Genomic DNA, 22,600 nt, shown 5'->3' on the forward strand with positions numbered 1-22,600 from the left:
TCCTTTTAATTTTCTTCATTTGACATTTTTTCCCATTAGGTCTAATCTGCATATAAAATAGAGATATTTTGCACTCAATTTGTATTCATTTGTCCACAGACCAGGGCTCATCTTCTCTTTTGTCGGCACCATATTTTTGGAACCATCTGTGATCTTTTATTACCCTCACCATTTTCGTTAGCCATTAAAAAAGTAATTATTTATGGATTTCCTAAATTTAGATGTTGTTTGGGAAATAATTTAGGTAGAAATAACTCTTAAACACACTCTTCAGAATTGAGGTATTGCAACTTCGCAGATTTTTTTCTATTAATAATATATATGCCCTGCTTCATTCTCCCAAAGTTTGCCAGGTCAACAGAAATCCATCTCAACAACTAGCTAACGGTGAAGGTGGAGGCGGGGGTTGGGCTTGAGCTGGAGGGTCTCTGATCTGAAGGTTGCCAGGGGCTCAGTGAAGCTGTAGGAGGCCTGGGTGTGTCTTGAGGTTGGATGGTCTTGATCTTGCATGATGTGAGCCTCAGGCACTTTCTGTCCTTTAAGGACACAGTCAACAGACAATTAGCCAGGTCTCCTGTCAAGGGATTGCCCAGTGGTTGATTGGGGTTGTGGACAATTGGTTTTTCATAGTCCTACAAGAAAGGAGCTGTGATGGCTCCTTATGGGTTCCCTTAAAGGGCAGACCCTTCCTATAGTGTTCTGGTTATGGATTGTTGCAGGTTCTGGGTATGTATTTTTGTCTCCCAAAACCTAATGACTTAAAACGACAACTTATTATCTGTCACAGTTCTGCAGATTGACCAGGCCTAGCTGGGCGGTTCTCATTTGGGGTCTTTCACGCAGTTGTAGTCAGACAGGTGCTGGGCCTGGAGTCTTCCCAAGTCATGACTGGGCTCAACCATCCAAGATGGCCTCTTCCCTCACATGGCTGGTGCCTCCACTGGGCCAGCTGTCATGGATGAAAGCTGGTCAGGCCACACTCTTTCTTCCCACCGTCTTTCCATGTGGCTAGCCAGAATTTCCTCACAGCATGGCATTCTTACATAATTGGATTTCTTACATGGTGGCTGACTTGCCCCAGAGGGAATATTCCATGAAACCTGGGCAAAAGCTATAAGCTTTCTAAGATCTAACTTTGGAAGTCATGCTCCCTTCCACTCCAATTCATTGGTCAGAATTGAATTCCCAGGGCCAGCCCAGGTTCAAGGGCAGGGGACTACATAAGCCTGAGAATACTGACAGATATGATTCAGAGGGGGCTCATCTTTGCACACATGGTCATGTGTACCAGTCAGGAAAGGCCAGGTTATGCTGCAGTAACAAACTACCTCAAAATCTCAGTGCCTCAAAACACAAAATTTATTTATTGCTTGTTCTGCTGGTCTGGTGTGGGTCTGGAAGGGGTTCTGTCCCATGTAGTCACTCATTTCATGGTACCACAATTTCAGCATGGTGCCTCAGGGTTCACTATGGCAGGGGAGAGCAGAATGGAAGGGAATTGCCCAGGCAAGGAAATGCTCTGGCCCAGAAGTGACATGGGTCACTTCTACTCAGTTGGCATCATCCTACCCAACTGTAAGGAATAGGGACATGTAAACCTCCTCTGTACTTGGAAGAGAACAGGGGCAGATATTGCTGGACACTAGGGGTCTGTCCCCCATGATGCTGTACCCATGGATGATTCCTGTTGGATATTTCTGGTGGATGTTACAACTAGTTAAGTCTTCAGACACTATTTCTCCGATATCATATTAATGACTGTTTATTAACTGCCGTTTATTCCACAGGAGGAGGACACTTGGTAGGAGACATGTGAGTCTGGCCTTTGGGATGAGTAGGATTTTGAAAGGAAGGAAAAGGGATTAGGAAAATGTCATTCCAAAAGGTCGAACAACCTAAGCATAGGCTCAGAGACATGAAAGAGGCTGCTGTTTTCCAGGAGCCATGAGGATTCTGGCTAGGTGAGAGAGAGGAGATTGAAAGGAGGAATGGAACTAGGATGGAGATAGTAATTAATAACTAAAATGGTTGAAAATCTTTTAATATGCCAGACATAGTTCTAAATACTTCATGGTGCTCTGCTGGGTCTCTTCCATTTCCCCTTCTCTACCTAACCCTGGGCCCAGGAGGTTGGACTCTATGAACTGTATCACCAGCCTCCCTTGGTCTCCGGCTTCTAGTTGGATTTATGCAATGGGGAGCCCCAGCAGGAGAGAGAGGGAGGGAAGAGAGTGAGGTCAGTGTATTTATCCCACTGGCTTCCTCCCTGCAGGATCACCTTGGCTGGATGCTTCCTTCAGCTGCTCTCACATGATTCTCCCTTGCCAGATTCTGGCAACCATTCCTCCTCTAGCCCCTTTAGGCCTAGGGGTACTAGTAGTCCTGCTGTTACTAGACCTGGGGTATTGCATTATCCTTTGTAGGGTTTCCTTAAACCCCTTTTGAAACACCCCTTTGTCAATTCTTCAAATCTGAATTAGAGTTTCTTGATAGAACCTGACTGACACAGGTACCTACCCAGCCAGTTAGGTACTGGTGTTGTTCCCATTTGATGGATGAGGAAACTGAGGTACAGAGAGTTTAAGTGACTTGTTCAAGGCCACACAACTAGTAAGAGGCAGAGTAAAGACTCAACCCAGAGACTCTGGTTACAGAGTTTCAAAGACTGTCAAAGGCCTTGAATGACAGGTTAAAGAGAGTGTGTTCCCATCACCTATAGAGGGTGCCAGACACTCACCCTTTTTTCCCTTCTTTCATTAAGTCCATATTGAGTGCTACTGTTAACACCTATGTCTTTTGAGAAACTAACATGTTTCTTCATCTGCAAAATGGGAGAATTCTCCAGCTTCTAACAGCCTGGTAGAATTGTGGTGGGGCTTAGAGAGATCTTGGCCATTGAAAGAGCTATTGTGGAGCTTGGGATGGAGCATGTGACCAAGGTCCAGCCAATCAGAGCACCATATTCCCCCTGGTTGCAGTGATTGGTTCAGGAGCGATCCAATGAAAGCCAATGGGATTATATTCCTGGAACATTTGTAGAAGAGGTATACTCTCTTCTCTACCAGGCTTCAACCTGGGAGAAGATAAAGCCTGGGTATGTAGAGCCCACCATGTGGACCGCCATAACCAAGGAAGCAGAACCAAGAAATGGAGAAAAACTGAGTTCTATGACATCACTTCAGATCCAGAATCCAGCCATGTCTAAAATGCATGCGACCATTTGGATCTCTCCCAGAGACAATATAGTCCCTTTTTTCCATATGATAGTTAGAATTCCAACTCTAGAGTCCCAACTTTGTCACTTGCAGTGGAAAGAGTCTTGGCACAGTACAAGACAGCTTGGAGTGGGAAGAGGAGTTGGGGACACTGCAGCAGTCAGGTGAACTTCTATTTATCCCACAAGACCCAACTAAAATGTTACAATTTCTGTTTAGCCTCCCAACTACTCCCCCTGCCATAGCTAGAAGGCTTGTACACACCTCTGTTATAGCACCTCTCACACTATACTGTAATTTTGGGTGGCTGTTTCCACCACAAGGCAGTGAACAATTTGCCTGAATCTTATTCATTTTGGAACTCCTAGGTTTTGCAAAAGATCTAGCAGAAAGTTAATACTAACTCATTGAATGTTGAACAAATAACTGAATGAATGAGACCAAGGCAGTAGCAATAGGAATGGGCAGGAGGAGATGGATGGGGGCCATTCCTGCAGTGCCAACAAAAAGCAATAGCAGCCTTAAATCTTTTTTTGGAATAGACAGGCCTGAGATTAATATTAATAACAGAATGTTATTTAGCTGACTTGGACAAAATCCCTGGAGTAAAATTAATAATAGCTGTGATTTATTGCATGCCTTATGTGCTAGATGTTTTGTGTACATTAAATTTAATCTTCACTCTAGCCTGGCAATGGAGGTATGATGGACGTGTGGTGACTCCAACAAATCCACTTTATTCTGGGGAATTGAAATCAGCCCAAGGGGAGGATTCTTTAAGTCAATTATAGCAATTCCATCTTCCTCCACATGGCTAGTTCAGGGATGGGCAGGCCTGGGTCAATTAGGACCGGTAGGATAAAGCTTACTGCCATGAGATAGGACATGAGAAAAGGTGCTCTCTCTTGCTGGATGTGAACAGGGAATTTTGTGGCCCTGGCTGGCCCTGGCAGCCATCTTGAGGACACGGCTGATACATGGAGGATCGCAGAGCCAAGAAAATCCTAGAGGAATGGATCCAGGTCTCCCATCACTCCCAGCCTGATGCTGACTTATTTCTGGTTGTCCAGTCATGGGAGTTATGCGAGCCAAAGGCATAACTCTTATTGAGGGTGAGTTGACTTTCTGTTATTTCATCCAATTACATGGTGAGAAAAATAAGACTTCTACAGTCCCCTGCTCAATATACCTCAGCTAGCGGTAAGAGCTGGGTTTCCCACTTCAAATCTGTCTCATCCTAAAGCCTTTGCTCATCTCACTAAACTGAGCCAAGAAAGGACAAGTCACTTGGCATCGATCCTGATTCATCTGTTTATCTTTTTTTAAAAAAATATTATATATTTCTTTGGCTGCACCCGTTCTTAGTTGTGGCACTCTCCGGAGTCTTAACCACTGGGCCACCAGGGAAGTCCCTGTTTATCTTCTGAGATGGCTTCTCTTGTACATGCAGTTTATGCTGCCTAGGAGATTCTATGTCCCCCGTCTTTGCCTAGCAAACTACAACATGTCATCCAGGCCACAGCTAAATAAATGTCACTTCCTGACTGCCTCTCCATCCCAACCTCCAAGATTAGCTTAGATCCCTTGGCTATTAACTCTCAAGTGGTTTGTATTTTACTTTAATGCTCTTATCACAATTGTAAGTGAAGACTTATTATTATTTTTTTAATTAATTTATTTATTTTATTAATTTATTTTTGGCTGCGTTGGGTCTTCCTTGCTGCGTGCGTGCTTTTTCTAGTTGCGGAGAGCGTGGGCTTCTCATTGCGGTGGCTTTTCTTGTTGCGGAGCACGTGCTCTAGGCACATGGGCTTCCGTAGTTGTGGCTCGCGGGCTGTAGAGTGCAGGCTCAGTAGTTGTGGCGCAGGGGCTTCGTTGCTCCGCGGCATGTGGGAACTTCCCGGACCAGGGCTTGAACCCTTGTCCCCTGCACTGGCAGGCGGATTCTTAACCACTGCGCCACCAGGGAAGCCCGACTTATTTTGTAATACTTTTAAAATAATTTGTTTCTCTATTCCATAAGGGCCCAAGTGTGTCTGTTTTGCTCAGCACTGAATCCTTGGAACAGTGGTTGTCACTTAGTGGGCAACAATATTTGATGAAAGAATAAACGAAAGCGGTTGGTTTCTGTAGCCGTGAGTTATATCAGCAGTTCTCCAAGGGTGATCCTGCAGCATAAGCATCACCTGGGAACTTGTTAGAAATGCAAATCATGAGCTTCTACTGATTAGAAGCTCTAGGAGTGGGGAACGGCAATCAGTGTTTCAACAGGTCCTCCAGGTGATTCTGGTTCATGCTGGAGTTTGAAAGCCACTATACAGATTTGCTATCCAGCCTATGCACAGTAGCAGCACCTCTGCTGCCTGGGGTTGTTTCTCGCTTATGTTTCTTAAACTCAGCACTTTCACAAGTAAAGTGGCTGGAGGAAAGGAACAGGAACCCAACACACCTTTGCCCTCTGAGATCCTCTGCAGTTGCTGTTCCTTCGACTTTGATCACGCTTCCCGCTACTGACTTCATCCTTCAGGCCTCAGTTTACATTTCCATCCCTCCCTTCCATTTTCTATCTCGGGACCCTGCGTGTTTGTTGCGTTCATTTCACTCACAGCACTTCTCGTTTCTTACAATTAATTTATTCACTTGCTCTCTACTTGCTGCTTATCTGCCTCTTTGAGGGCAAAGACTACAGTAGTCTTGTTTACTACACTAGTCCTAGCACCCACAGCGGCGCCAGGTCCACGGCAGGGCTAAAATGTGTGGGCTGAATGGATATAAGTTCCACAAGGGCAGAGGCTGCGTGCCGCCGACTTCTAGCCGGGTGCTGGGCACGCAGAAGGCGCTCCATGAAGATATGAGGAATGAATGAGCGCAGGAAACGAAAGAGAAATCGCCACTTTACCAAGGTGGCAGGTCCGGTACCCTTTACCAACATGGCCGCCGGCCCGCGTGGACTGGCGGAGGGCGCCGGGCGCGGGGCGGGGCCGAATGGGGGCGGGGCCAGAGGGAGCCGTCAGGTGCGGCCCCGCCCCGCGCCGCCCCCCCCCCCCCCCCGGCCTCCGCCCGCTCGATTCCGGATTGGTCCGGTTCCAGCGCCGCAGCCCGGCGGCCGCGCCGTGGGGCCGCGCCGGGCACTCGCCACTTCCGGCGCGTTGGAGCTGTTGGTTGGGGGCGGTTGCGCGGCGCGAGCGGGCAGCTCTGGAGCGGGCGTGCGCAGGGATGCTCCGGGGGGCGGCGGCGGCGGCCGTGTGGGCTAGGGCGGCAAGGATAGCTCGGGCCCTCGGGCCTTTCCCTTGAGCCGCCCGCTCGGGCTGCGCCGCCGAGGCCCCTTCAGCCTCCGCCCCTTCAGCCTCGGGGTCGGGCCCACCGCCGCTTCTGAACGCGGGGGCCGGGGAGCCCCTGCCTGGGCCCGGAGCCTCCCACTGGGGGTCGGGCCCGGGCGGGGGGCCCCGAGCCGCTGCTCTCCTCGCCGGCCTCCGAGCCCCATTTCCTGCTTTTTCAGTTTCCTTGCGGAGGGGTGGGTGGGTCTGGATGAATTGTTCCGGGGGTCCCCGATGAGGCGGGCCGGGGGGCCGCGCTCTTTATAGAGGGTCCCCGCGTGGCCCGGGTGGGGAGGCGGTTGTCTTTGCATGGGTGGGGGACTTCCCGAGCCTGCCGGGACCATGACCTGAACTGTGCGAGCGAGACGTGTCCGAAGCCCGAGAGCTAGCTCACCTGAGCCGCCCTCTTCCCCGGCCAGCATGGTAAGTGGGGTCGGAGCCCCTTCTCTCCCGGGTGCCGAGTCTGAGCGGTGGGAGCGGGCCCGGGACTGCTGAGCCATCGCTTCTCCCCAGGGCGGGGAGAGGCGCGTGCCGAGCCCGACAGTGACACATGCGTGCAGGGTTTGCAGCCGGGCTCTGAGCTCCCATCCCCCCCGCCCCTCGGGATCGCTCAGAACTGGGAGGGACCTGGACGCGGAGCGGACACAACCCTTGCATCTGGTGTTTGCCTCGCTTACATTGTAGCAGCTCATCGTGATGGTAGCTATCATTTATTTATTGAGGGCTTCCTATGTGCCAGGCGCTGTGCTAAAGTGATTGACATGTGTTATTTAATTAGCACACCAGCCCTGTGTTCTGAAGTGGGGACACTGAGGCACAGAGCAACTAATTACCCAGCCCAAGGTCACTCTTAAGTAACAGTGGCAAGATTTGAACCCAGGCAGTCTGATTTCAGAGCTCCTATTTGATAGAACACACTTCACAGAGCTGGAGGGAGTCTTGCTGTAGGTTTATATAGGGGGCAGCTGAGAGGGTTTGTGGTTTTCAGAGGTTACTTACGTAGATATAGAAACTAGAAGTCAGGAACTGTCCTATTCTTTTGACACCCGTTCTGCCTTTCTTTTTGCTACATGCTCTGGCCTTTTTCCCTGGTAGTGCCTGGAGAACTCTTCATCTTTCTAGATCTAGTTCAGAAGCCACTTCTGAAGATAACATTCCACATTTTCCAGACCCAAAGGCACTGTCAGTACTCCCTTAGGTTTGTGCAGTCACATCTGTTTTTAAGCATTTGTCTTATTGTAATTGTCTATTGCAGTAGACTCAATTCTCTCAAAGATGAAATTGTCTGAACTTTTATCTGCCCCAGCTTTTGGTACATAGTAAGCCCACAGGGGCTGGTTGCCTGGCCTGTGTTTGACCACCTCCAGTTACAGAAGTGTTCTTAAGGTTGCCCATTTTACACCTTCCACACTAGTGGTTCAGTAGAGAAGGGGATGCAGTGACATCTGTAATATAGCTTGTTCAGGCCAGTGGGGTTTTCAGAAGTTTCAAGGGGCCTGTGGGTTATGTGTTAGGTTCTGGGCGGAGAAAGAAGACCTAAGGCGTAGCCCTTGCCTTTGTGGGGCTTACAACCAGTCAGATAAAATGCACCATTAATGCCAAGCAGCACTGTATAATAGATACTGTATGTAGGATAGTGGCAGATCAGTTAAGCTCTCCTGCGTCCCAGTTTCCTCAGCTATAAAATGTGGAGACAGGGATTTTCTAATGAATAATCTAAAGGTATGAGGTATAATATTTAGTGAATGATGAAAGTAGTATTCAGTAATCCTTCATTGATTCTTTCAATGAATTTTTTTTAAATGGTGGTAAAATATACGTAACATAATGTTTACCATTTTAACCATTTTTAAGTGTATAGTTTAGTAGCATTAAGTACATTCACTTTGTGTGCGTCCATCCCCAGAACTATTTTCATCTTGTAAAACTGAAACTGTACCCATTAAACAGTAACTCTCATTCCCTTCTTCCCTGTCCCCTAGTGACCACTATTCTACTTTATGTCTCTATGAATTTAACTACTCTAGGTCCCTCATATAAATGGAATTGTACAGTTTTTGTCTTTTTGTGACTGGCTTATTTCACTTAGCAAAATGTCTGCGAGGTTCATCCGTGTTATAGCATCTGTCAGGATTTCCTTCCTTTTTAAGACTGAATAATATTCCATTGTGTGTGTAGACCACATTTTGTTTATCCGATCATCTGTTGATGGACACTTGGATTACTTCCACCTTTTGGCTGTTGTGAGTAATGCTGCTGTGAACATGGGTGTACAAATCTTTTAATGAATTTTAAGTAGCCACTATATTCGAGGCTCTAGCGAATGTCAGGTAAACAAGACAGACACGTACCTCCCCTCGGGTAGCTGACAACGTTGCTTTAGAACCTTTGGACAGAATTTTATTGTTTATCGACTTAAGCTGGCCAAGCACTCTTGTATTCAGGTTTCATTTTAATTGGCAGTCAGGAGAGCGTTATGAAAATGACCACCTTTGAGCAATTAATTGTAAAGTAGTAGTAGTTGACTTCATGATTACCATTTACAATTTTTTCTGAGGTAAGTTTTGAGTCAAGTTTTCTGTAACCTATCCCTCACTTATTTTAGCACATAAATAACCACAGCGGATGTAAAGTGACCACAGCGGATGTAAAGTGAATAGGACGTCAAATTACGTCCTTTTTGCAGTACTGACACCAGGGGGTTCATCTGTAGGTGTCCCAGGTTCAGGGGTGTGGATGGGGCAGGCCTTGTCCCTGAATGCAAGGAAGCCATTGCCTGATTTGTGTCTTACCGGAGGAAGGTCTTTTGCCTGGGATCACAGTTCTTTATTCCAGGAACTTTTTTCCGTTTCTTACTGACTTACCATTTTTACTTTAAAGAGCCTTTAAAGAGTTGGCAGGTAAGTTTGGGCCTTTGTAATATCTTCTTTTTAAAACTTCAGCTCGCTAATAAGATGAAAATGGTGTAATATGATAGAACTACCATTTATTAAGTATCTACACTAAGCTAGCTGTTTTTCATTTATTTGGTTTTTCTTTCAGTCACTCAGTTATCAGTTAAGCACACGAACACTGCTAGGTTGGTTACCTTATTGCCATTACTACCAGAGGAGGAGATGAACAGACCTGGTGTAGGATACCTGTTTAACAAGTGGTAGAGCTGGCATTTGGGTCCAAGGTGCTCTTCTCCAAAGCCTGTGCTCCTTGAGGTACAGGTGCTTCCTCACGTGGAAGTTGGTTGGGAATGTCATCCAACTATATTTTATTTGGTTCTGAGATAGTGATGAGGGCTGGGGAGCATGGGAATTTCCTTTAAACTGTCCCTCTAGGAGGAGGGATTTTGACCTGCAAATTTAGAACTAGTTAAAAAAGATTTGTAGTTGCAGTACAGAATTCCTAGAACGGTTAAACTGTAACTACATTTGATTAAATCATCATTTTGGGTTGAATTCCCATGAGTTCTCAAGTGATGTAACATCTTAGAGGTTACCACTACTTCTCTGAAAAGTTGTTACTTAATATCAAATGAGCTTTGCTTATTATGGAAATTTTGTGCAAAATTGAACCCTTACTTAAATTAGCATTTTTTTTTCTTTTTTAGTTGCTTAGAAGATTGCTTTGGTTACAAAGTCTTCTCATTTTTGAACTCTATATTTTTATTATGTTTGGCCATGCCACGAGGCATGTGGACTCTTAGTTCCCCACCAGGGATTGAACCTGTGCCCCCTGCAGTGGAAGTGCTGAGTCTTAACCACTGGACCAGCAGGGAAGTCCGCCTTCTCATTTTTCTTTTTAATTAATTTATTTTATCTTTGGCTGTGTTGGGTCTTTGTTGTTGTGCGTGGGCTTTCTCTAGTTGCAGCGAGCAGGGGCAACTCTTCTTTGCGGTGCGCGGGCTTCTCATTGCGGTGGCTTCTCTTGTTGCAGAGCACGGGCTCTAGGCGCGCAGGCTTCAGTAGTTGTGGCACTCGGGCTCTAGAGCGCAGGCTCCGTAGTTGTGGTGCACAGGCTTAGTTGCTCCGCGGCATGTGGGATCTTCCCAGACCAGGGCTCGAACCCGTGTCCCCTGCATTGGCAGGCGGATTCTTAACCACTGTGCCACCAGGGAAGTTCTTATTTCCCATTTTATAGATGAGAACATTCAAGGCCCAGAATGGTTAGGCAGCTTCTCACGCTCACACAGCAACCAAGTGGCGGGACTGGCATTCAGAGCCAGGCAGTCTGCCTCAAGAGTCAGTGCTCTCAACTGTTACACTTTCACCCCAGGAGGGATAATATTGTCCCTGCCCTCTAGAAGTCAGTTTATTGAGGAAATGGGGCATATATTCTGGTAATTATGAGAGGCTGTGGTAAGGGTGACCATAGTAGAAGAATGCATTGATACAAAGGTGGCATACCTGAGGACAGGGAACAGGGAAGATTTCCCAGGAGGAATATTTGAGTCTTGAAGGGTTAGGAAGAGTTTGACAGTTGGACACGGAAAAAAAGGGCCTTCTAATTGAAAGTTTGCAGATAGTTACAAAGATTAGATATAAATCAATAAAGATAATGGAAAATAAAAGGTGTCAGGGGTGGAAGTGAAAGAAGGAATTAACAGTTGTTGAGTGCTTAGGACTTTGTAGGGCTTTATGTGCATATATACGCACAGTACACAAACATGCTATTTTTTCTCATCGTGAATACCTTTATTCCTACTTTCCTGGCCAGCTGCTGCCCCATTTCCTTGTTCCTCTTTGCAACAAAACTCCAGGAAGGAGTGGTCTTTAATTCCTCACCTTCCATTCTCTCCCAAGCTCACTTGTCAAGGTCCCACCCCGCTGCTGTTGAACGCAGGGGTTAGTTCTCATCTTAGTCAATCTGTCAGTAGCATTGGACATGTTGAATACTCCCCCTTCTGTTAAAGTCTTTCTTCACCTGGCCTCCAGGACACTAAAATGTGCTTTTGGTTTTCCGCCATCTTACTGGATATTTCTTCCTCATCGCACTGATCTTTGAACAGCTGGAGTGCTCTAGGCCTCAGACCTAGTTAGCTCCCAGGCCAGACCTCCCTCCTGAGCCGCAGTTCTCATGTATCCAGCTGCCTACTTGACATGCAAGCTTGTTTGTCAGGCATGTCAAATGTAACCTGTCTAAAACCCAACTCCCGACTTTCCCCTTAATTCTTTGCTACCCACAGTCTTCTCTTTCTCAGTTGGGGGCAGCTCCATCCTTCTAGTTGCTTGTGGCAAAAACTTGGAGTCATCCTTGACTTTTCTTTCTCTCATATCCCACATCTGGTCCGTATCAGGAAGGCTGATTGTTTTCTACCCTCGAAATGTAGCCAGGATTTTATCACTTCTTGTTCCCTCCACTGCTGTCTCTCTAGTTTAGGCCTTCATCATCTCTTGCCTGAATTACTGCAGTTGCCTCCTAACTGTTCTCCTAGCTTCTGACCTTGTTCCATGATAGACTGTTTTAACACAGTAGCCTCAGTGATCCTTTGAAAAATCTAAGGCAGATCATGTCTTTGTTTTGTTCCCATGGCTCCTCATCTCACTTAGAGCGAAGGCCACAGTGGCCCACATGCGCCTCCATGGCCTACTCTGCCCTCCATATTCTGGCCCATGGTTACACTCTGAACCCATCTCCTGCTACTCTCCCCTTGGCTCACTCTGTTCAACTACCCTGGCCTCCTTGCGGTCCTTCAGATGCTCCAGGTGTGTGCCTGCCTCAGGGCTTTGGCCTGGCTGTTGCCTCTGCTTGGACTGCACTTTCCCCTAGATATCTCTGTGACCAGCGGGACCTTCTTCAGGCCTTCTCAAGAGTCATCTTCCGGTGAGGCCCGTGCTTACCACCCTGTTTAAAATTGTAATCCCATCTCAGAACTCCCAGTCCTTCACATCCTGCTTTACTTTTTGTAGCATTTACACTTTTAAACCTTTTACATGGTTAATGTTATTTATGAAGTCTATTTTTTGTTATCTCTTTGTGCTAAAATATTAACCCCTAAAGCTTTGCTCTGTTCACTGATGTATCCCGAGAGTCTAGAACAATTCCTGGCATAGTAGACAGTTACATTGTAGTTAGGAATGCTGTGGAGGTCTTGGGTGTTCAAGACCTTTAGAAAAAGGGAGTAAATAGAACTTGCACAGAGGGGGTATTTCAGAAGAGAAGGGTGTAACTAAATGTGTAGCGTTAAGAAAGGATCTATAATAGACTGGTTTGGCAATGGTGGAGACTTTTGTGAAGAAGTAGTTGGGGAGAAAGCTTATAAAAGCAGTTAAGGGCTGGGTTATGGAGGGCCTCCAGTACTACTCAAGGGAGTTTGGCTTTGTTTTTTGGCTGATTTTTCCTTAAAGGAACATTAATCCATCTACTGTGTGTAGGTTAGATTGGTGTGGGAAACCAGATAGGACACCATGCCTGTGTGGATGTGATAAAGACCTGTTCTTGGATTTGGAGTTAGGAGTGGAGAGGAAGACTTGACCAAGAGAGTCATCACTTAAAACTGACTGATTCCAGATTCAAGGGATGAAGAAAAGGGAGGAGCTCAAGCTGATTTTGGAAGCCTCTAAACTGGTGATTGGGAATAGTAGGAAATTTTAATTAATTGGTGGTTGGATTTGGTAGGAATGGAAGAGATGACAGGTAAAGAAACTGACAGGGAGATGACAGGAGACGGTCCATGTGCCGATAAAATAAGGGATTTGGCTCTGTCTGTAGGTAGGGAGGCAGATGCTGCTGTGTTGAGATGAAGGTAATTGGCATTGGGCAGGACAAGGATCTTGACAACTTTTAGGTAGTTGGATTGGTGACATATGTGTCCAAGTCAAGGGAGACGTGACTGCACCGGCTGGGGTGAAGAGGGAGGGAATTCCTGAATGTGTAGCTGTTACTTTCTGCTGCTTTTTCATCCTCCCTTTTCCTCTCCACCAGTGGTTTGTTGTGCAACCCACTGCAGACTGATTGTTTGTCTTCACTACTTTTCAAGATCACCAGTGACCGCTGTGTGCTGACTCCAGTATATACAGTCATCCCTCGGTATCCACGGGGGCTTGGTTCCAGGAGCCCCTGCGTACACCAAAATCTACGGATGCTCGAGTTCCTTACATAAGTTGGCGTAGTACAGTGAATGCATAAATAGCCTCTTTTCAGTCCTTATGCCATCTTTTGGCTGTTGGCAAACACTGGTTCCTTTACCCGCCCCCCCCGAAACACTTTTTCTTGGTTCCCTTGGCTTCCATGATATAACTCTTGGTTCAGTCTCCCTTGATCTTCTTTCTTTTCTTTTTTATTTTTTTTAAAGATCAAATTTATAGAGAGAATGTTTTGCTTATCTCTCTCTCTCTCTTTTTTTTAAAATTTTATTTATTTATTTATTTATGGCTGTGTTGGGTCTTCGTTTCTGTGTGAGGGCTTTCTCCAGTTGTGGCAAGTGGGGGCCACTCTTCATAGCAGTGCGCGGGCCTCTCACTATCGCGGCCTCTCTCGTTGCGGAGCGCAGGCTCAGTAATTGTGGCTCACGGGCCCAGCTGCTCCGCGGCATGTGGGATATTCCGGGACCAGGGCTCGAACCCGTGTCCCCTGCATTGGCAGGTGGATTCTTAACCACTGTGCCACTAGGGAAGCCCGATCTTCTTTCTTATGGCTTCAGCTATGGCCTGTGTACCAATGAGAACTCAACCACCCTCTCCAGCCTTGGATATCCACCGGAGTGTCCTGTAGACATCAAATTAAACGTGTCTAAACCAAATCCATCATCTTCCCCTTAGGTTAGTGCCTCCTCCCCCATGCCCTAGTTCTCTTAATGATCTTATTCACTGGACACTCAAGTGATAAACCTGAGTCATCTTTAGCGTCCTCTTTGCCATCAGTCCTCCACTTGTAGACCTGTTGATGCTGCAGCTAACTTATTTGTGTCCTGACCTCGGCCTTTCCCTCCATTCCCTCCATTTTGGTCAGGCCATTGTCATCTGTTGCTTTCATGGGTGGTGTCTTGACAGCTTCCAGGTTCTTCCTCCACCAGTCCATCTTTTTTCTGTATTCCTGCCAGAGCTACCTCATGGAACTCAGATGTGGTCATGTCACTTGACCCCAAATTATTTCGAGCAGAGGGTCCCCAGTGTTGTCAGAGACCAAGTTTTTATCACAGCAGAGTATTGGAAAGCACATGGGTCCTGGATTTTCACAATTTCTCTTTTACTCCTCTCAGTAAGGAGAAGATGATTTATTAAATGCTTAAAGTGATTCATTCGAAATATCATTTCAAGACTTCTCAAATTATATCTTGTTCTCTAGCCACAGCAAGCCACTTGTCATTCCCAGAACACCGAGTACGCTTTCGTACGTCTCTGCCTTTGTTCAGTGCTGTTCCTCTGCTTGAATGTCCTTTTCTTCTTTTTGAGACCTTACCTACCATGAACGTGACGTCTTTGAGGCTTTCCAGCCACTAGTTTAACGTTTCTCATTTTTGATTATAGTTAGGTTTTTTTTTTTGCTTTTATTATTTTGATTTATTTGTTTTTTATTATATAAGAATTACAAGGCTACATTCTTGTAGTAAGTATCAAATAACTCAGAAGTTTGAAGAGCAAAATGTGAACCTCCTCCATCCTTTCCTTGGCTTCCTCTCCTTTCCTCCCCCTCCAAGCCTGGGAGTGGAGGGGATTAGTTCTTTCTCTTTATGAGCCTATATCAGAATGAATCTCAGTCTTCTTTACATTTCCAGTGCCCCTTAAGCATTCAACAGATATTTAGGTAATTGAAAGGGTCAGGTGTGATGGGAATTCCATGGTGGTCCAGTGGTTAAGACGCTGCGTTTGCTGCCAAGGACCTGGGTTCGATCCCTGGTCGGGGAACTAAGATCCCACAAGCTGTGTGGTGTGCGGCCCCCCACCCAAAAAAAGAGGTATGAAAACAAATCCAAGAAGGTCAAGGTATGCCCTTGAGGTTAGTAAATGCTAGTAGCAGCATTTAGAGAGTATAGTAAGCTTGAAATAGAGTATGAATATAGTAAACACCTTGTTTTTCCGAAAGCCATGCAGCCAGCAAGCTCAGATAGCAGCACTTTTGCCCTGGGCAGGTGGAGGTGGGGAGCAGGTAAGCAAGAGGAGTTGTTAGAACAAATGCTGTGCAGATGGTACACTTCCTGTGAGGCTCCAAAAACTGATTGCTTCTGGGAGGGCTGCTGGGGAACAAGTGGGAGTGGGGGTGGGGTGAAGTGAGAGCTGTGGATGTACCTGAGGAAACCCACAAGGCAGAGAGAAGTGAGGGAGGTGAAAGAGGCTAATGGGAAGGGAAGGAAGCTGGGGCTCAGAGGGAGAAAAAAGGTCTGTGAGTGTTTCATAATTACACTCTTGTGTTAGCCGTTGTTTAGGGGCCCTCATGTATACTACAGACAGTACCTCATTTCATCTCTTACAGCCACGCTGCAAGGTAGGTATTACTGTCTGTTCCCATTTTACAGTTGAGGAAGATGAGGACCCCGAGGCTCAGGGAGGGTAATATAAGTAGCTTGTTTAAAGTTACATAGCAAGTTGATAGAGATGGGATGCTGACCCAAGATTCTAAACGCACAGCCCATGTTTTTTCTGTAGCACTAGGTTTCTTCTTAAGCCTATGCACATTTACATAGGTATATTTACTTCAGATGTAACCCAAGTGAGTATATTGTCCCAGGAAAAACAGTACATCTAGCCATCTAGCCTTAAAACTTGCATAATTTACCTTTCATAATAGAAAGGGCAAGATGGTAAAAGTTTGCTGATGACAAACGTTACTTGAAATGTAGCCCAACTGGGTATATTGTCCCAGGAAAAACAGTACATTTAGTCATCTAACCTTAAAACCTGCATAATTTACACCTGGTAATGGAAAGGGCAAGATGGTAAAAGTTCAGTGATAACAAACGAGAAAATAGATATTTCTGCATATGCTCTAATGTGATAGAATAGAAAAAATGTGACTCGAGGGCAAAGTGGTAGCTGGACCACGTTACAGGGCAACAGAGAGGAAGGTTGCTTGGCTTCTTTATGTATTTCAGTTCAGTTAAGCCCATTAGGCTTAGCATACGCAGTAGTTAATTTACATCAGAACAGTCTGCTGCTGTTTTATATGAAGGTTATAATGAAAAATATCTCTGATCTCAGACTCCTTGAAAAGGTAAAGTTATTTTATGAGTTAAATGCAGTTTGGGGGGGAAGTCATTAGTTTTTAACTTGGCTAATAATCAGACCTGGGATAGATCAAGGTTTTTTTTAGATTAACAATTGGATAATTTTTATAAAAATTATGTATGCTCATTAAAAATCAAGCAGTATCAAAAGGTATCAATACAAAGAACATGGCAAAAAAAGAAATCCCCTAAATCCTTCTACCCTGAACTATGATTAACAATCCATATATCTTTGTTTCTATTTGTCTATAAGATAAGGAGGATAGATATCTAAAATAAGTACTCGTATTAAAAAAGTTGTGATGCTGATTTTTTGGGTCATGCTAGTTTTAAAATAAAAATCAATTTACTATTCTTTGCATTTAAAAAAAAACATACTTTTTGAAATATTTATATACTTACAGGAAGTTGCAAAATGAGTGCAAGGATTCCTGTTGTACCCTTCACCCAGATTCCCCCAACGGTAACACCTTACATAGCTGTGTGCAATACCAAAACCAGGAAATTGACATTAGTACATGTCATTTGTTGACTAGACTACAGACCTTATTCAGTTTTCACCATTTTTTGACCTGCATTCATGTGTGTGTTTGGCTCTATGCAATTTATTCCATGTATTGATTCATGTAACTACCACCACAGTCAAGGTACAGAGCTGTCCCATCACCGCTGAAGGTCTAACTCATGCCTGAGTATTTTTTTCCTAATACTCTTTCTATTTGTAGCCCTCCTCCCTCTCTCCTAGCAACCACTAATCTGTTCTTCATCTCTACAGTTCTGTCATTTTGAGAGTGGTGTAAATGTAATCTGCAGGCCGTAACCTTTTGACATTGATTTTGTTTCACTGAGCACAGTGCTCTTGAGGTCTCTCCGTCTACTTGAATTTATTAATTTATTTTATTGTATTATTTATTTATTTTAAACATTTATTTTATTTATTTATTTTTGGCTGTGTTGGGTCTTTGTTGCTGCGCACGGGCTTTCTCTAGTTGCAGTGAGTGGAGGCTACTCTTTGTTGAGGTGCGCGGGCTTCTCATTGAGGTGGCTTCTCTTGTTGCGGAGCACGGGCTCTAGGTGCGCGGGCTTCAGTAGTTGCAGCATGTGGGCTCAGTAGTTGTGGCTCGCGGGGTCTAGAGCACAGGCTCAGTAGTTGTGATGCATGGGCTTAGTTGCTCCGCCGCATGTGGGATCTTCCCGGACCAGGGATCAAACCCATGTCCCCTGGATTGGTAGGCGGATTCTCAACCACTTCGCCACCAGGGAAGCCCCTCACTTGAATTTAATAGCAGAAAAATAAACAAGTGAAACTGAAAAATAAGTTGTCAGATTTCAAATAATCTTTGCCACAATAATTATTAGCTCTTGATAAATCCCCATAGGTTAAGGAAAAAGATTATGAAAACCATATGAAGACGGCATCAATTTTTTTTTGGCCATGCCGCACAGGCATGTGGGATCTTAGTTCCCCGACCAGGGACCGAATCCACATCCCCAGCATTGGAAGCGTGGAGTCTTAACCACTGGACCACCAGGGAAGTCCCAAGACGGCATCATATACTTTAAAAAATTTTTTTAAAATTTTATTTAATTTTAAAATTTTATTTATTTTTTTATACATCAGGCTCTTATTAGTTATCTATTTTATACATATTAGTGTATATATGTCAATCCCAATCTTCCAGTTCATCCCACCACCAACCCCCCCCCGCCACTTTCCCCCCTTGGTGTCCATACGTTTGTTCTCTACATCTGTGTCTCTATTTCTGCCCTGCAAACCAGTTCATCTGTACCATTTTTCTAGGTTCCACATATATGTGTTAATATACGATATTTGTTTTTCTGACTTCACTCTGTATGACAGTCTCTAGATCCATCCACGTCTCTACAAACAAGATGGCATCATTTTTAATAAATAAATATATTCCATGTTTCAGTTCTAGGCAGTATCAATGAACTTCATAATAGGAAAAATAAGAAAATTTGTACTCCTTCCCCTTTTCCCTCCTCACTCTTGTTATTTTACTTTGTCAGTGTCTTTAGAGCATTTATAGTCTGCTCTATAACTCCCTCAGTATTTAGTCTTAGTTTTACATTTTAAGGGATTCAAATGTCCCCCACTAGTTATTTTAACTACGGTCTTTCCATATCTGAATTTTTGGATTCATTTCCCTGTTAGCTAGATCTTGTTGTCAGTTTTAAGAAACGGTGCCTTATTTGGTGAATTAAGAATGTCTCTCTCCCTTTATATTTGAAGGATGTCTTGGCTAGGTATAAAATTCTTGGATTGTGGGGGACTTCCCTGTGGCGCAGCAGATAAGACTCCGTGCTCCCAGTGAGGGGGCCTGGGTTCGATCCCTGGTCAGGGAACTAGATCCCACGTGCACACTGCAACTAAGGAGCCCGCCTGCTGCAACTAAGACCCGGCGCAACCAAGTAAATAAATAAAAATAAGATAAAAGGCCAGGCTTCAGCTCTGGTTGATTTAGTTACTTAAAAAAAAAAAAAATTCTTGGAGTGCATCCTCAGATCTTGTAAACATTGTTCCACCATCTGGGATTCAGTGTTTTCTTGAACTTTTTAATCTATTTAACATTGATTAGCTGATACGTGTGTGTGTGTGTGTGTGTGTATATGTGTGTATATGTATGTGTGTGTGTATATATATATATATATGTATATATATACACACACACACATATACTTTTTTTCCAATAGAGTTCATGGTTGCTCTGTTCCCTGAATTATTTGTTTTGAAAATGTCTGTCGTCCTTATCCGTAAATGGTAACTTGGCTGGGTATAATACTAATGGGTCATACATTCTTTTCCTTAGAATTCTGTGGATATTTCTCCATTGTTTTCTTCCATGGAAGGTTGTTGCGTGGAAAAGCCTGGTTAGCCTAATTCATTCTCCCTTTACCTCAGTGAGAGAGAACTTGCCTTTTTTTGCATGATTGCTAGGAGAACTCTGTATTGCTGAAGTTCAGTAACTCAATTAGGATATCTTTAAGTGTGGATCATTCTTTTATCATTTTGCCCTAGAACATGGTATGCCTGCCTTAATGTTTTTACCTAGTTCCCTAATGATGGATATTTTAGATTTCCAGTGTGTGCTGCATCAGTACTACAATAAACACATCAAATTTCTCTTTGTACATTTTGTGAGATTGTAGGATAAGTTTCTAGAAGTGGAATTGTGGGGCAAAAAGTACATTTAAAAATTCTGGTATTTAGTGGTTTTTCTACAAAAGGATTGTATCAGTTGATATTCTCACTAGTGGTATATAGTTCCTGTTTCCCACCTTCTGGCTGACACCAATAAAACTTTTTAATGTGAAAGATGAAAATGGCACTTCAGGAATAACATGTGCAGTCCTTTAGTTATGAGTGAAGTGGAACATCTTTTGATGTTTTATTTCCATGTGTATTTTTTCCAATGTCACTTGACCATTCCTGACCTCTGTACATTTTTCTGTTGGGTCAGCCAACTTTTTTTTTTTTTTAATGTAATTTGGCTGAATAGTTTTAGAATGTTGATTTTAATTAGGTTTGGAATAGCTTGCACATTTGGTTGATTAATCTCATGCCACTAATTTTAGTCAGAGAACACTATCATTTCTTGTGTACTAGTATTGTGGACTTGAATAAAAAGATTGTCTTGGTGAGGGGGCTGTAATCTGATAGTTTTCTGAACCATCAGACCTTTTGTCTGATGATCCATGTAATTAAGTTGTCTATTCCTTCCCACTTGGTTTCATATGTATTTGTCATAACATGATGTAAGAACAGGTTTAATCGTAGGAAAGCACTTCTATTGCCAGAAAGTTGCAGTGCTCACCCTGGTGAAGTGATTTTTCTGGTAATCATTTGCTGCTGGTTCTGTTAATTGGGTGCATGAATTTAGAATGTTAAAAGATATATGAAGTAGCTTCATAGGAGAGTTTACTGATCATGCTTAGGGTTTCCCTGATTTTCTACTGAAATTCCTCTAATGGTAGAGAGAGCCTACACCTGCTTAAGAGAAGGCCCTTGTCCTGGGGCTTTAGGTCATAGCAGCTCTCTGTAAACCTGAAATTTCTTGAAAATCTTGAATTGTACGTTAAACCTGTGTTGTTTAAAAGTCAATATATATTTTTTCTTTCTTCCTCTCTCCCTCCCTCACCAATCTTTACAAGCAAATTAACGATCCAGGCACATCCATTATCTTGAGGAGCACTGTGTAGCCATCATCACTTTTTTTTTTTCACACACACACTGTATTTTATTTTTACAAGAGATAAATAGACTGACATCAAGCATTGTACATGGATGACCACAACAAAAGCAACAATGATTGCAATTACCAAACATGAAACACACTCATACTATGTCATAATATTGACATTCAGTCCAGTAATCCTCCACTGTAGCAGCTCCTTTACTTTGCAGTGAAAATTGATTTGTATATTCTTTGCCTCTGAGTCCTTGTGGGATTTTTTTTTTTTAATTCAAACAAAGTCACAAAAATTATACTCATCCCCATCAGTTCACTCAGTCCCATGTAATTAATTTTTTTTGTTCATCTTGATCTTTTGTTAGCACTTTTATGAGTTCATCAGTTTTTCATTAGAGTTCTGAAAATGCTTATTCATTCAGTTCAGCAGTACAGTCAGTTACCAGAAACCTGTACTTTTCAGAGTCTTTTCCATGAATTTCTTGAAGATGAAACCCTTTTATAGGAACATACTTGCAAAAGCATCAGAGTACACCCAGAACTGTCTGTAAATGACAAAAGACTTAAAAATGACCACAGTTAAAGATTTCATGAACGTTCATAATAATGCAGTTGACAAGAAAAGTAGTTATTTCTGAGATATACATTTTAAAGTAATAACTAGGATTATGACTTACAACATTATACCAGAACATATAAGATTTTTAGAAATTTCATGTAATGTCTGAAACATTTATATTAACATATTTCCATACAAATAACCCAATGAAAGTTTAGTATTAGTTGTTTTGTTTGTTTTTTTTTTATACTGCAGGTTCTTATTAGTCATCAATTTTATACACATCAGTGTATACATGTCAATCCCAATCGCCCAATTCAGCACACCACCACCCCCACCCCACCGCAGTTTTCCCCCCTTGGTGTCCATATGTCTGTTCTCTACATCTGTGTCTCAACTTCTGCCCTGCAAACCGGCTCATCTGTACCCATCATCACATTTTACTGTGGGGGTGACTGGTCCACGTCTCCAGAGCTCTGTGGACAGACATATTTTTATGAGGAGCGTTGAAAATATCCTGGTGTATCTGTAAAGGAGACTTCTTATGAAGAGAAAAAACTTTAAGGCTTTTGAAAAGACCTCAAAGAAATACAAGAAAACATTTTGAGAGAATACCCCTTTACACCTCAAGAGGGAACAGATTGAAAGAGAGCTTTGAGTAGACTGCTTTTATTGGCATACTCAGTAGACCCTTGGTACGTAACACTTGTGTTTTTGATTATTTGTCAGTAACCTTCAAAGCCTTTGATAAATCATTTGTTATTTTAAAAAAGTATGACTTGCAATGCCTTCAGGTGTCTGGAGCAACTCACTTGGCTGGCAAATGAGTGGGCCCGGCTGATCTCCTAGCTCAGTACAGCCTGAGGGTTCTTTACTCTTCAGGGTTATGACTTGGGAGTTATGAAAATCTTCATTACTTTATGAAAGATAATCCCGCAAAGAAATTCAACTAATAGAACTGGTGATGCAAATGAAATGATCTGAGGAAGTTAAAAGTTCTTAGTTAGCAAAAAGGAGTTATGGACAAATTAGAGAACAATGTTAAAAACTTGGTGCCTTGGATCCACCATACTCTAGGTTTGGAAGGAAAGGAAAGCAATTCCTCATACTAGGTGAATGCTGGGCCATTGCAAATGTTGCTGATT

The 22,600-nt window shown here is 43.7% G+C and overlaps 1 protein-coding gene across 2 annotated transcripts in view; it reads left to right on the forward strand.

Moving 5' to 3' along the window:
* Positions 1-6,302: 6,302 nt before the first annotated feature.
* The window catches only part of XPO6 (exportin 6), a 111,011-nt gene continuing 94,713 nt past the window's right edge, over positions 6,303-22,600 (forward strand). For both annotated transcript variants that reach the window (XM_007186336.3, XM_057528636.1), the window contains exon 1: positions 6,303-6,955. In XM_007186336.3, coding sequence (XP_007186398.2) covers positions 6,953-6,955 — 3 coding nt within the window. In that variant the 5' untranslated portion in view covers positions 6,303-6,952. The remainder of the gene's footprint in view (positions 6,956-22,600) is intronic.

Source organism: Balaenoptera acutorostrata, chromosome 15 (assembly GCF_949987535.1).
Source record: "Balaenoptera acutorostrata chromosome 15, mBalAcu1.1, whole genome shotgun sequence".
In the NCBI taxonomy this organism is placed as follows: Eukaryota; Metazoa; Chordata; class Mammalia; order Artiodactyla; family Balaenopteridae; genus Balaenoptera; species Balaenoptera acutorostrata.